The following is a 15019-nucleotide window of genomic DNA, read 5'->3' on the forward strand; positions in this document are numbered from 1 at the left end:
CTCATGTAAAAACACGCTGATTCCCGGACCGTCCACAGGCCGGATTGAGAAGGCGATTGGGCCGGATCCGACCCCCAGGCCTTAGGTTGCCTACCCCTGTTTTAAAAGAAGAGGAAAAATGAAGAGAGGAAAGCAGGAAAGGGGTGGCAAAGCCAAGAGAGAAAGAGTGAAGGCGTCAAAGGAGAAAAATAGACACACTGTGTAATATTGGAGTGCAAGCAGTAGTCTACAAACTCAGTTTGGCTCGACATCAGTGTAACTGTTGTTGCTTTCCCCAGGGAATCCTGGGAATTGTAGTTCAGGAGGATGCTGAGATGCATGTGTGAGAGATCTCTTGACACTCATACCCAGGGTCCCTTGGTGAGATAACTGTGAAACCAGTTCAAGTCTGTGGGTTATTGTCCCAGTTCAAGCCATGTCCTTTGATACGCAGAGTTGGAACAGGACAAATGGTTTCCACAAAGACAGAACCATGCACAAAAGTGGGGGCTGGGGATGAGGAAGAATGCACAGATTTATAAGGACTGTGAAGGGCACACACTCAAGTATACTACACAGTTTAGGCCAGTGGTGTCCAAACTTTTTTCAGAGAGGGCCAGATTTGATGAAGTGACCAAAGGGCCAACCAAAGTTATTGACCTTTTTTTAGGATTGATGATGTTGAGCTTTTTTTAATAGTTTCACCCCAAATTTGGGCTTTTTTTAGGGTTAGAGTTGTTGAGGGTTTTTTTAGGATTTTTTTGTCGTTTAGTCGTTTAGTCGTGTCCGACTCTTCGTGACCCCCTGGACCAGAGCACGCCAGGCACCTCTGTCCTCCACTGCCTCCCACAGTTTGGTCAAACTCATGCTGGTAACCTCGAAAACACTATCCAACCATCTCGTCCTCTGTCGCCCCCTTCTCCTTGTGCCCTCCATCTTTCCCAGCATCAGGGTCTCTTCCAGGGAGTCTTCTCTTCTCATGCGGTGGCCAAAGTACTGGAGCCTCAGCTTCAGGATCTGTCCTTCCAGTGAGCACTCAGGGCTGATTTCCTTCAGAATGGAGAGGTTTGATCTTCTTGCAGTCCGTGGGACTCTCAAGAGTCTCCTCCAGCACCAGAATTCAAAAGCATCAATTCTTCGGCGATCAGCCTTCTTTATGGTCCAGCTTTTTAGGGTTTTACCCCAGGAAATAAACTGCCAGGATTGAACCGACCAGGGGGCCAGATTAGGCCCCCAAAAGAGACCTTGGACATGCCTGGCTTAGGCAAACCATCTGCGGCCGGATTGAGAAGGTGATTGGGCCGCATCCGGCCCCCAGGCCTTAGGTAGCCTTCCTCTGGTGTAGGCAGCACTGAGCTCAATGGTCTGACTCTGAAGGAGGCCGATTCCTGGGCTGCTGCTGCTCCTGCCTCCAAGCGCTCAGCCCTGGTGGAAACTCTTTCTCTCCCGCAGCCATAATCGAGCACGTCCGGGACGGCAGCGTGGTGCGGGCTCTGCTCCTTCCCGACAACTACCTGGTGACGGTCATGCTCTCCGGCATCAAGGTGAGCAGTCTGGAGGCCCTGTCCCCTCACGGCGCCCAGTGCGACTCCTGCATGTGGGGCTGAGGGGTGGCGAGTGCGAGTTCTGCTGAGTGAATCGACGGAGGGGGAGGAAGGGAGTTCTGGGAGCGCCTGGCCAGAGGAAGGACTGGCTGCCACCCGAAGCCCCTCGATTTTGGGGCCCAAGGAGTGACTCCGTGTGTCGATTCACCCCCTGCCCTGGTCTCCCGCCCCCTTGAGTTTGCCTCTGGCCTTCTCTCCGTGGGTCACAAATGGAACAATTGGCTCCGCTGTCGTTTGAGCCAAGAAGCGAGCCCAAGGCCGGGGCCCAATGTACCTGTCCTGCTTTTCACCTGCAAGGCTGTGAAATATTGGCAAATCCTCTCCAAATGCAGTGGACCCTCCTTCCTTTGAGCTTTATAAGCCGAGTGATTCTTTAGCTGCGATTGCAGGGGGTTGGACTAGATGATCCTTGGGCGTCCCTTCCAATTCCCTAGTTCTGAGACTCCTGTCAGAGCTGTGACTCCTCTTCACAGAGCGACCCCTTTCTGTCCGGTGCTGAAGCTGGGGAGGGGGGGCAGGAAGGAGCTTTGCCTCCCTGGGGATTTCCCTCGGAGCCCCCTCTGGCCCGGCTGGGGGTCTTGCTGGCTGGGGTGGGTGGGTGGGCCTGGGTGTTTGTGGGGGGCCTGGGGATCATTTAAGGTTTATGATTTGGTCATTTAAGGTTTATGATTTCTCTATTTCCTTCTGAGGAATCTGAATAGTTCAGTGAAACGAGTTTTGTAGCCGGCGTCCCATTAAGGCTTTGTTCAATTCTAAGTCTTTCTAATTTTTTCCCTTAAACTTTTTGATTTTTATTATTTAGTTTATTTCTATAAGATAATATTTCTAGTCGATGACTTCTCGTTTCAGGGATTTTCACGGTATTTCATTGTTTTGTGTAATTTCTGGGTTCCGTGGCTGTCTTTTTTTCTACTGGGGATCCTGGCCCAGCTGCCACCTGGGCCCTGAGGGAATGACCCTTGTGCCCCGCAGAGGGTGACCCACAGAGGCAGGCGTGGGCACTCCCCAAAGAAGGCTGAGGGGACCCCCCCTGTCCGTCTGGAGGGCCTCAGGCATGGCTCTGGGGCCAAGTCAACTGGGGATCTGTAATGGCTGTGTCTCTCTCATGGGGGTGCCAAGCTCCTTGGTCCCAGCTCTGCTGAGAGGCTGGGCAGGTGCTCTTCTTCCTGCCCTGACTTGTCTTGTCCCCCCCCCCCAACCAGTGCCCCACCTTCAAGCGGGAAGCGGACGGCACAGAGACCCCCGAGCCCTTTGCAGCGGAAGCCAAGTTCTTCACGGAGTCTCGTCTGCTCCAGAGGGACGTGCAGATCGTCTTGGAGAGCTGCCACAACCAGAACATTCTGGGCACCATCCTTCACCCGGCAAGTGCAGAACTGGGGGGGCAGGCGGGGGGGCCCTGGGACGGCCGTGGGTGTCCGGAGAGCTCCTTGGGGTGCCCTCCTCCCTTGGCGTCCTGGGCAAGAGCCAGAGGGAGACTCTTGGGAGGGGGTCAGTCCAGGCCAGTCTGGGCTTGGCTACACTCGTGGGGCTGGGTGGGTCTCAAGGGGCTTGCAGGGGTGGGTGTGCTGGGGACCTGAGGGGCAGGCGGGGGGCAGCAGGAGAAGAGCCTGTGGGGCCGAGAAGAGCAGAAGACACCCCCCTTCCGCAGGGCCTGGCCTTTTCGACAGGGTTGGGGCTTTCTCAGGAGAAGAGAGATTGGGGGCATAGATGTCAACGTTTACCTTTTTAAATAGTTGACAGCTGTGGTTGGGGGCCCCTGGGCACCCCACATCTCCCCACATTGCCCTCCAGACTGGGCCCAGCTGAGTCTCATCCCCTTCTGAACCTCTGCCCCAGGCCTCTTGGTCTTCCTCGCTGGCCTTCCCTCATCTTTGCCAGGAGCTCGTCCTACTCTCGAGTAGGACCCTGGCAGAGACACATGCCCGACTGGCATGTTCTCTCCCTCCTGGTCGTTTGTTTGGGAGCTTCAAAAGCTTTCTTCTGCCTGAACATCACAGCGACCGATGCCAACCGACACCGGCACACTCAGGGATCCGCAGAGTCTGCGCACCTTGCGTAACAGACCTCAGCAACTCAGCATTTTGGCTAATCTACTTTATTTACATCTAAACACACACGGAGCACTGCAAGATGGCTCCCTCCCTCTCTAGCATCAGAAAGCAGAGAGAGAGAACAAAGGAGAATAGTCCTCCTTCACGGAATACAGGAACACAAACATCCTGTCTCTGTCACTTCCCACTCTGTGGAGTCAAAACATACACCGTCGTGTGATAGGCAACAATCCCATGACTGCAATCGCGGAGCAGGAATTCTAACAATCCTCAGCCCCCCCCCCGTGTGGTGATTGTAAGGTCTTTGGGGCAGTGCCTGGCACTGGGCCCTTCTGCCTGGCCTGCTCTGTGAGGGGCCAGTGGGTCTGGACCTCTGATTCTCTGGAGAGACAGACTGTCCCCCTCCTGGTGGCTCTTGAGACTGGGGAGGGGCCGGGGGGGGAGGTAGGAGTCTTCACAGTATCTCTCCCCTACCCTAAGTAAGCGTGGACTCCAGGGAGGCCCAGCCCGACTTCTACATGTTCCTGCAACTAGTTTGTTACTATTATTTATTAAATTTATTAGATGCCTTCTCTTGCTGCAGGCAGCTCAAGGCATCTTAACAAAGTTTGTTTCTAATATTGACTTTGTCATTGTCGTCGCCCCCCTGCTGGAGCCTGATGGGGAAGGGCAGGCCATGAACTGGATCGGCAAGCATAACAATGTTTTCAGATGTGTTCTGTCATTTTAAATGCATTTTATTTTATTTTTAATTGTCCTGTTTTGCCACCATGGGCTGCTTTAGGAGGCAGGGTGGGATAGACATCTAACGAATGAATGAATTGATGCACCAATAAAGGCAATAATGATAATTGTGAAGATATATTTAGGTTTGCCCTGAGCAAACGTAATCTGTCAAGGATCTTGGGGGGGTTCAGGGGTTGTGTGTGTGTTTGGCCATGAAGCTGGAGTTTTTAGCTCCCTGACACTCTCTCTCTTTTTCTCTGCTTGCCTGGCTGCAGAATGGGAACATCACAGAGCTGCTCCTGAAGGAAGGCTTTGCTCGCTGCGTCGACTGGTCCATCGCCGTTTACACTCGAGGAGCGGAGAAGCTGCGAGCGGCCGAGAGGTAGCCCTGCCCAGCCTGCCGCCTGCCCTCCTTGGGCCGTGGGGCTCCTGTTCTGCTTCACAGAGGGGGCTTGGGGGGGAGGGCTCCTTGAGAAGGCCAGGAGGGTGTCCAGATCCCCCGGCCCCAAGGTGGGCTTGTGGGAGGGGCTGGGTGCAGTGATAACAGAGCAAGTGAATCCAGACAGATACGGGCTCATCCTGGCAGCAGCTTCACATGATTTGGGGCCTTATCTTGGCGCTTGCAGGCCTTGCAGAACATTTCACAGGCACCAATACCCAGAGGGCACCTTTCTAATTGGGCTGCCTCTTAAAAGGGGATAGGTGCTAAGGGGAGCTTTAGGCGATGGGGTTCTTTTTTAAAATAATTTTTTATTGCTTATACATAAATTTACCATATTTTTTGCTCTATAAGACTCACTTTTTCCCTCCTAAAAAGTAAGGGGAAATGTGTGTGCGTCTTATGGAATGAATGCAGGCTGCGCAGCTATCCCAGAAGCCAGAACAGCAAGAGGGATTGCTGCTTTCGCTGCGCAGCAATCCCTCTGCTGTTCTGGCTTCTGAGATCCAGAATATTTTTTTTCTTGTTTCCCTCCTCCAAAAACTAGGTGCGTCTTGTGGTCTGGTGCGTCTTATAAAGCGAAAAATACGGTATATATATTGACTTGAACCATTTCAAAAACATTAAAATAAAAAGGCTCTTTTGAACCTTTGGAGCTCCTCCCCTCCCTCCATGGTTCCATTTCAAAAGAAAATTCATTCTTTTTCCTTTTTCTTCATCTTTTACCGTTATCTATTTTTCATATATTCCTAGTTTCCCAAGTCATCATATTTCACATGTCATCATATCCCTGCCCAGTGGTTTTAACTGTTTACAGTGGTCTTTTTAAGTATGTTTTTTAAAAAATAAATCATTACAGTCTTTTAAAAATACTTTCAGCAGGTGACGGGGTTCTTGCCCAGCCCAATGTTCTGCCTTGCAGGTGGGTAGGAGGGCGGGGGGGGGGCTCTTCCTCCTCCGAGGGGGTTTCTCTGATCCGCTTTGGACTCCGATTCTTTGCTGTGTTCCAGGTATGCCAAAGAGCGCAAGCTGAGGATCTGGAGAGACTATGTGGCGCCCACGGCCAACCTGGACCAGAAGGACAAGCAGTTTGTGGCCAAGGTAGGCAAGGGGGGGTGGCCTTTGCTAGGCCGATATGGGGCAGGGGTGCCTGGAGAAACGGCCACCCTCTCTCGGTGACGCAGGGCAGCAGAGCCGCGGGCTTGGGCAGCCAGGAAGGGGCCTGGAGCCTCAAGCCCCCTCACCTTCCCCTCGCCAGGGCTGCCATCTCTGGCTGCTGCCCACTCTTGGCCAGGGCTGAGTTCCCTGACGCCAGAGCGTCTCTTCTCCCCTGCTCAGGAGAGAGCCGGTGGCGCTCCAGGGGAATGGCACGTAGTCTGGCCAGTGTCTGAAATTCCCCAGGTGCCAGGCAGGTTTTGCGACTGGTGCGGGTCCAGTTGTGCCCACGTGGAGATCTCTGAGTGCCAGGTTGGCGCCTGGCACCTTCACCTGGCTGGTCCCTCTGGCCTTCTGAATCAGGGAAGCGGAAGAGCTTATTTGTCGCATTTGTTGCCCTATATGGCCTAGGACCCTTCTACCTACGGGACCGCCTCTCCGGGTTCATCCCACAGAGGACCTTACGGTCTTCAAACAAAAACCTCTTGGAGGTCCCAGGTCTCAAGGAGGTTAGACTGGCCTCAACCAGAGCCAGGGTCTTTTTGGCTGTGGCCCCAATCTGGTGGAAGGCTCTGTCCCAAGAGACTAGGGCCCTGTGGGCCTTGACATCTTTCCGCAGGGCCTGCAAGACAGAGCTGTTCCACCAGGCCTTTGGCCAGGGCACAGTCTGACCCCCTCCTTTGGTAATCCTCACAGAACTCTAGCCCAATGGTTGCCATGAATTTGATTCTGAATTGATTTTAGAATGAATTGATTTTAGAATGCTGTGTTACTTTTATTGTTGTTAGCCGCTCTGAGCCCGGCTTCGGCTGGGGAGGGCGGGATATAAATAATATCATCATCATCATTATTATTATTTATATCCTGTCTTTTCCTCCCATGGTTCACTCTCCTACAACGACCCTGTGAGGTAGGTTAGGAGGCTGTGACTGACCTCCAGATCACCCGGTGAGATTGCTGGCTGAGAGGAGATTCGAACCCTGATCTCCCAAGGTCCTAGTCTGACACTCTCACCACCCCACCCCACTGGCTCCCTAGAGTCCCTCTGCTATGGGGCAGCTCTGTAAATTACGTAGGTAAATAGGAGGAAGAAAAATGTCCCGTAGAGAGGGACCTGAAATATTCTCCTTGAAGCCTGAATTTGTTTTGCCCTGGATGGTTTGGTTTGATGTTCTCATGTGTTCTAAACCACTCTGAGGTTTTTTCTTTAAAATATAAAGCAGTGTAGAAAAGAAATGAATAACACTAACAATAATAAATCCCCCCCCCTTGGGGGGAAATGGGGCCTGGACCTTCCGTTGTGGGGGCTGTAACGAGGGTTCAAGGCTCCATTTGGCAATTAGCTTATATATCTGAGTTTCTGGCAGTGGGCTGCTTTGCTAAGGCCCAGATCCTCTTGGTTCTGTCTGCTTACCGGAATAGCAATGGATAGACCGGCTTCTACGCAGATGCAACGTCTGTAATGGGAGGAAAGTGTATGTTGCTGCGTGGAAAATCACACCAGCACCAGCGACATGATGTGCGTTTGTGTGGCTGACGTTAACTCTTCTTAAGAAAGCGATCCAATAAATAGGATTTCCACGCACGCCCCACTGGCTGCTGCAGGTGCCTGCTCTGCCCTGGCTGGCGCTGTTCCCAGTTTCTGTGGGGGTCTTCCTCCCAGGCACCTTCGCTTCCCTGGCAGCTGTGGGGCAGGGAGTGGGAAGGGGGCTCTGGAGCTTCGGTTCCAGGTGGCGCCTCCAAGGCAGCGGGAGAGAGAAAGGTCTCTTTGATTTCCCTGGAGGCTGGGCAGGGGGACCCTGCTGCCTTGTGTTTGCATGTGTGCGCATCTTTTGTGTTTGAGCTGAGATGGGACTAGATGACCCCAGGGGTCCCTTCTGACGTGGCTGCAGGTTGGTGAGAATCTTCCTCTCCCTCGGGGACCCTGGTAGCATCGTGTGCCCTCCAGGCAAGGACTGCCCAGTGGCCGTGGTGCCTTGGAAAGTGGGGCCAGCCCCTGCTCTGCCAAGCTCCGCCCTCCCATTCTGTGGGGCTTGCCCCTTGCTGAAGACCCCAGCTGGGCTTGCTGAGGTGGCGCTGTGGGGCTGGGGGTGCTGCGTCTTGTGACGCTCAGGGAATGCAGAGCTCTGAGGTGGGTCCAGCAATAATAATAATAATAATAATAATTAATTGTTATTTATACCCCGCCTATCTGGCTGGGTTTCCCCAGCCACTCTGGATGGCTTCCAACCAAATATTTAAAACACAATACAGCATCAAACATTAAAAACTTCCCCAAGCGGGGCTGCCTTCAGATGGAACTGGTGCACCCATCGGGGACACATAATACCTGTTTCTCATTGGTAAGAACTCAAATCAGATGTCTTTTATAAGTAAGTTAGCTGTTTATTTCCTTGACATCTGGTGGGAGGGCGTTCCACAGGGCGGGCGCCACTACTGAGAAGGCCCTCTGCCTGGTTCCCTGTAACCTCACTTCTCGCAGGAAGGGAACCGCCAGAAGGACCTCAGAGCTGGACTTCAGTGTCCGGGCAGAACGATGGGGGTGGAGACGCTCCTACAGATATACTGGACCAAGGCCATTTAGGGCTTTAAAGGTCAGCACCAACACTTTGAATTGTGCTCAGAAACGTACTGGAAACCAATGTAGGTCTTTCAGGACCGGTGTTATGTGGTCTCAGCGGCCGCTCCCAGTCACCAGTCTGGCTGCCGCATTCTGGATTAGTTGTGGTTTTCGGGTCACCTTCATTTTTTTTTTTTATAGTATTTTTATTAAGGAATTTTTTATGATCACAAAAACATAACATAGCAATACAATAAACACAACAAATACATAAACAAACAAAAACAAAAACAAAACAAGAAACAAGTACCATTTCATATCTTAATTTCTTATACCTTTCTTCCCCGACTTCCTCATGCCTCCCTTTTCTGTACTCCAAATTCTAATCAATTACTCAGCAAATCTTCCCTTATTTTAATTTAAATTTAAGCTAATCTTCCTTATTCTCCTTGTCTTAACCATTACTAATAGTAACCCTTTACTTTCCAGTCCAACATCATTCTAACTTTCATTAATTTTGTAATATTTCTTTAAATAGTCCTTAAACTTTTTCCATTCTTCTTCCGCTGCTTCTCTTCCCTGGTTTCGGATTCTGCTCGTCATTTCTGCCAAACCCATGTAGTCGATCACCTTCATCTGCCATTCTTCCAGTGTGGGTAGATCTTGTGTCTTCCAGTACTTCGCAATGAGTATTCTAGCTGCTGTTGTAGCATAGGTTTTCAGGTCACCTTCAAAGGTAGCCCCACATAGAGCGCATTGCAGTAGTCCAAGCGAGAGATAACGAGAGCATGCACCACTCTGGCGAGACAGTCCGCGGGCAGGTAGGGTCTCAGCCAGCGTGCCAGGTGGAGTTGGTAGACAGCTGCCCTGGACACAGAATTGACCTGCGCCTCCATGAACAGCTGTGAGTCCAAAATGACTCCCAGGCTGCGCACCTGGTCCTTGAGGGGCCCCATTCAGGACCAGGGAGTCCCCCATACCTGCCCACCCTTGTCCCCCCAAAATAGTACTTCTGTCTTGTCAGGATTCAACCTCAATCTGTTAGCCGCCATCCATCCTCCAGCCGCCTCCAGACACTCACACAGGACCTTCTCTGCCCTCACTGGTTCCGATTTAAAAGAGACGTAGAGCAAGGCAGAAGGTGGGGCTGGGCCCCCCTCTAGCAGCAGCATCAGAGACCCACCTTCTGCCCCGCAAAGGGTTTCTCCCCTTCCAGGGCCCAGCCTTCCTCCGTTGCCTCTTCTTGTGATGGAGCAAGAAAGGCTCTGGTCTTCCTGGATTTTTGCAGAGGGGTCTTCTGAGTCACGAGGATGGCAGCGCTGCATCTTCAGGCTGGTGGGGTGGGGTTGGGCTGTGTGGCGCCCTGCAGATTCGCCCAAGAGTGCTTCTTTGGGGCGGACCCTTCTGCCCCAGAGCCCTTGCTGCCTGCACGCTGCCCCGCGTGACCCAGAGCCTCCCTGCGCCTCACAAGGGTTATTCCGTTACTTCTGCGCTTCCGCCTCCTCTTCCTGCGATGAATCCTCACCAAATACGGAGAGAAGTCAACAAACAAAATTCAGAGGCGGCGTGTTAAGAATAAGAGCAGTGGGCGGAAGAAGAGCAGTCTGAGCCCATCGCAGCTCCAGCCTGTGACTAACTCGGGGGAAAGGGTCTCGTGACCCCGTCCAGGGGTGGGGGGACAGGGTGAGGGGCCTTCGAAGCTGAAGCCAGGTCTCCCTGCAGGATCAGGGGCATGGAGGCAAGGAAAGGCGGAAGGCGGCAACCCCTGGGGATGTCCCTGGGAGCAAACCGGGAGCCTGTCCTCGCGTGACCTGCATGTAGCAGGCAAAAGCATTCTGAGCCTGTTCCTGTTTTCCAGCTGCACTGGCTCCCGGTGTAGTACAGGGTCAGATTTAAGGTGCTGGTTTTGACCTTTCAGGGACGTGGGTGGCGCTGTGGGTTAAACCACAGAGCCTAGGACTTGCCGATCGGAAGGTCGGCGGTTCGAATCCCCACAACGGGGTGAGCTCCCGCTGCTCGGTCCCTGCTCCTAGCAGTTCGAAAGCACATCAAAGTGCAAGTAGATAAATAGGTACCACTCCAGCGGGAAGGTAAATGGCGTTTCCGTGCGCTGCTCTGGTTCGCCAGAAGCGGCTTAGTCATGCTGGCCACATGACCTGGCCACATTACCTAAGCACATGGGTGGCGCTGTGGGTTAAACCACAGAGCCTAGGACTTGCCGATCAGAAGGTCGGTGGTTCGAATCCCCACGATGGGGTGAGCTCCCGTTGCTCAGTCCCTGCTTCTGCCAAACTAGCAGTTTTCGAAAGCACGTCAAAGTGCAAGTAGATAAATAGGTACCGCTCCGGCGGGAAGGCGTTTCCGTGCGCTGCTCTGGTTCGCCAGAAGCGGCTCAGTCCTGCTGGCCACATGACCCAGAAGCTGTACGCCGGCTCCCTTGGCCAGTAACACGAGATCAGCGCTGCAACCCCAGAGTCGGCCACGACTGGACCTAACGGTCAGGGGTCCCTTTACCTTTACCTTTGACCTTTAAAGCCCTTCACGGCCTAGGACCCTCGTACCTACGGGACCGCTTCTCCCGGTCTGCCCCACGGAGGATCTTAAGGTCCATAAATAGCAACACCTTAGAGGTCCCGGGCCCTAAGGAAGTCAGATTAGCCTCAACCTGAGCCAGGGCCTTTTCAGTGATGGCTCCGGCCTGGTGGAACGCTCTCTCTCATGAGACCAGGGCCCTGCGGGATCTGATTTCTTTCCGCAGGGCCTGTAAGACAGAGTTGTTCCGCCTGGCCTTTGGCTTGGAATCAACTTGATCCCCTTCCCCTCTTTCCCTTTTCCTTTCTCCTTCTGTGATGGAACTCCTATTTGGGGACTTCCCTGGCTTTTTTCTGGCCCACGTAGGGCCAGTCTGGATAGTTGGCCTTGGTGAAGTCTTGACGTTTTCATCTGCAAAAAAAGTTTTTGATTTGAGTTTCCATTGAAATGTGGCTGCATTTTAATGTTTTAATGTTGTATTTTAATCTTGTTTTTAAAGTTGTATTTCAATCAATTTGTTTTTGGATCGGTTGTTAGCTGCACTGAGCCCGGTCTTGGCTGGGGAGGGCGGGGCATAACTAAAATTTATTTATTTATTTATTTATTTCCCTGGCCCGTCTCCAGGGGCCGCTCCATGCCCAGGGCATTGCAGCCATCTATCCTGGAGGCGTCTGGGGCACCAACAGCTGAGGCTCGAGGAACCTCCTGCCTTACAATCCTCCTCTCCCAGAGGTTTTCTCCCAGACAAACTCTGTGCAGGGAGATCGTTTGTGCCCCTGCCTGCCCACCTCTTTTTGTGTGACAGGTTTGTGTGTGTACAGGCATATCTCCAGTCTTGCTACTTCTGTCTGGTGCATCTGTGGGGGAGGGCTCTGGGTGCCCACCCGCCAGCTCCTCCTTGGGAGCACCAGAAGCAGAAGGGGCCAGGCTCAGATTGCCGTGAAGCCGTCCTGAAGTGAGGTTTTGGGAACGGCCGCTAGGTGGTGCCCTTGGCCCGTCTGGCTGAGCGCGGGAACGAGGCTGGCTCCTTGGTCCAGCGTCCAGGATGGAAATGGGGCCTCAGGCTTTGTGGAAAGCAGGTCTTCCTCTGGCTCCTCATCCTCCATGCTCGCAAGGAATAAATATAAATTATAAATATAAATATAAATATAAATATAAATATAAATATAAATATAAATGTTGAGTTTTTCCTTGCCGGGGACTCAACATGGCTTGCAGCTAAAGTAAAGGTAAAGGTAAAGGGACCCCTGACCATTAGGTCCAGTCATGGCCGACTCTGGGGTTGCAGCGCTCATCTCGCTTTACTGGCCGAGGGAGCCGGCGTACAGCTTCCGGGTCATGTGGCCAGCATGACTAAGCCGCTTCTGGCGAACCAGAGCAGCGCACGGAAACGCCGTTTACCTTCCCGCTGGAGCGGTACCTATTTATCTACTTGCACTTGGACGTGCTTTCGAACTGCTAGGTCGGCAGGAGCAGGGACCGAGCAACGGGAGCTCACCCCGTCGCGGGGATTCGAACCACCGACCTTCTGATCGGCAAGTCCTAGGCTCTGTGGTTTAACCCACAGCGCCAAAAACATAGTACAAAAAGCAGCAATTAAGAACTATTAAACACTAATGGAATGTATGTCTGCATATGTGTGTGTGTGTGTGTGTGTGTGTGTGTGTGTGTGTGTGTAAGAGGTATTAAAACATACAGATAATTACGATAAAACCATCACAGCACCAGCCCTTTCGTTAAAAGCAGTTGGTTCTGAAAGGCCTGTTGGAACAAGAAAGTCTTCCCCTGCTGGCAGAAGGAGAGCAAGGAAGGAGCCGGTCTGGCTGCTCTTAGCAGGGAGTTCCAAAGATGCCTGGGAGAAGCCACCACCGAGAAGGCCCTCTCCTTCGTTCCCACCCAGTGGGATTGTGAGGGGGGTTGGACCGAGAGAAGGGCCCCCCCGAAGATCTCAGAGCCCGGCAGGTTCATCTGGGAGGAGAGGGTCTTTCAGATGGGCTGGATCTGAGCTGTGAAGGGCTTTTTGGCCATAACCAGGACTTTACATTGTGCCTGGGAGCAGACTGGCCGCCAGTGGAACTGTTTTGACAAGGGAGAGGTTTGCTCCCTCTGTCCAGCCCTGGTTGACTGTCTGGCTGCAGCTCTAAGAGCCAGCTGAAGTTTCTGGGCCCTTTTCAAAGGCAGCCCAACCGAGAGCACGTTTGTCCAGGCAGGAGGCAGCCAAGGCGGATGTCCTTTGGCCAAATCTCATAGAATCATAGAATCATAGAATCATAGAGTTGGAAGAGACCACAAGGGCCATCGAGTCCAACCCCCTGCCAAGCAGGAAACACCATCAGAGCACTCCTGACATATGGTTGTCAAGCCTCTGCTTAAAGACCTCCAAAGAAGGAGACTCCACCACACTCCTTGGCAGCAAATTCCACTGTCAAACAGCTCAAGGAATGGGCGCAGGAACTCCCCTTGCGGGTCAAATTCTGCCCTCTTTGAAAACAGCTCCTGGAAGCGTCCTGATCCCTTCGTATCCAGACACAAGTGCAGGAGCCACACTCCTGCAGCCACCTAAGCGCAGCCTGCAGGATGAGGCCCAGGATGCCCACGACGGGAAGCCCACAAGTGGAATCCGAGCACAAGCGCAACTCTCCCCTCCTGCGCTTCTCAGCGTCTGGCAAACAGGAACATTTCCCGCTTTGGGCTGTGGAGGCAGAGAATGGCCATCATAGCCAATAGCCATTTTGGCCTCCAAAAGTCCTCCGACATTGTCAGTAGGACAGAGCCGCTCCCCCCCAGCCGTGGCCACAGAGAAGGCCCCCCCCGCCTCCTTGATTTGCCTAGGTAAGATTTGCCTAATCCCCTCTTAAATTCGAGGGTCCAGCCGCAAATCTTGTAGCTTTAATTCTCTGCTGCGCGAAGAAGGACTTTATTTCGGCCGCCCTGAATCTTCCTTAGAGGGCCCCCGCTTCTCGTTCCGGGAGGAAAACGTCCCTTTCTCCACAGCACACAGCTATTTTTACCTTTCTGAGATGCCCTCTTTGTTTCAAAGTCAGGAAGTCCTAAACAGTGAAATAATAATAATAATTGCTAATAAGTTATTCTTTATACCCCGCCCATCTGGCTGGGCTTCCCCAGAAACCTTTCTCTGTAGCTCAGCAACACAGAATCATGGAATTACAGAGTTGGAAGGGACCCCCAAAGGCCATCCAGTCCAGCCCCCTCCAATGCCAGGAATCTCGGCCAAAGCACCTGTGACGGGTGGCCACCCAACCGCTGCTTAAAAACGGAAGGAAAGAGAGCCTGAAGTTTCTTGCAGCAGCGCATCTTTGGGGAGTTGTTCTGGGGAGTGTGAGGTCCCCTTCGCCCCCTCCTCCTGCACCCAGGGAAGCGGTGGGGGCCTCTGACTGCGCCTTCCCCAGCTCCTACCTGGAGCCCGCGGGCGGGTGAGGGGCCCCCGCCTCCCTCCCTGCTGAGCCAGCATCCTTGGCAGCCTCTCTCCACGGCCGGAGAGTCTCCTTGTCTCCTCCGCTCAGCTCAGCAGCCTGTTCCCTTCAGAAAGATTAGGCGGCCTGCCTTCGCGGCTGCCACGCCAGCCCCCCTGCCACCCCCCCTCGCCCTCCTTTCTGCTGAGGGCAGCTCTTTCCCACCATATGGTCCCTGGAGGAGGGGTGCCCACCAAGCGCTCGGCCGCTGAGCTTGTCGGAAGGTGTCTGGCTTTCGCCGCCGGGCAAAAACGCTCTTTTGCCACGAAGGCTGCCAAGTAAGGGGGGGGAGCAGGAGCAGGGGGAGCTGCTGTTCGCAGAGTCGGGCCGTCTGCACTGGCTGGCAAGGGCTCTGTGGGGTTCTCGGGCAGGGAGCGACCCCCGGAACCTCCAGGTTGGCTCCGTTGTGCCGTGAGCCCCTCCGCTGCTGAGCCGTGGTGGGTGCTGAGGGGGCAGCCGGCAGAGTGGGGGGCTTTGGAGGTGCCCCCCTTCCCTGCCTC

At 53.5% G+C, this 15019-nt stretch overlaps 1 protein-coding gene across 1 annotated transcript in view; it reads left to right on the forward strand.

Annotated features, from left to right (window-relative positions):
* The window catches only part of SND1 (staphylococcal nuclease and tudor domain containing 1), a 237003-nt gene that overhangs the window by 21741 nt on the left and 200243 nt on the right, over nucleotides 1–15019 (forward strand). Inside the window, exons 6-9 of the mRNA XM_053407017.1 lie at nucleotides 1432–1523; nucleotides 2786–2944; nucleotides 4636–4742; nucleotides 5810–5900. Of these exons, the coding sequence (XP_053262992.1) occupies nucleotides 1432–1523; nucleotides 2786–2944; nucleotides 4636–4742; nucleotides 5810–5900 (449 nt within the window). The remainder of the gene's footprint in view (nucleotides 1–1431; nucleotides 1524–2785; nucleotides 2945–4635; nucleotides 4743–5809; nucleotides 5901–15019) is intronic.

Source organism: Podarcis raffonei, chromosome 10 (assembly GCF_027172205.1).
Source record: "Podarcis raffonei isolate rPodRaf1 chromosome 10, rPodRaf1.pri, whole genome shotgun sequence".
NCBI classification, from domain to species: domain Eukaryota; kingdom Metazoa; phylum Chordata; class Lepidosauria; order Squamata; family Lacertidae; genus Podarcis; species Podarcis raffonei.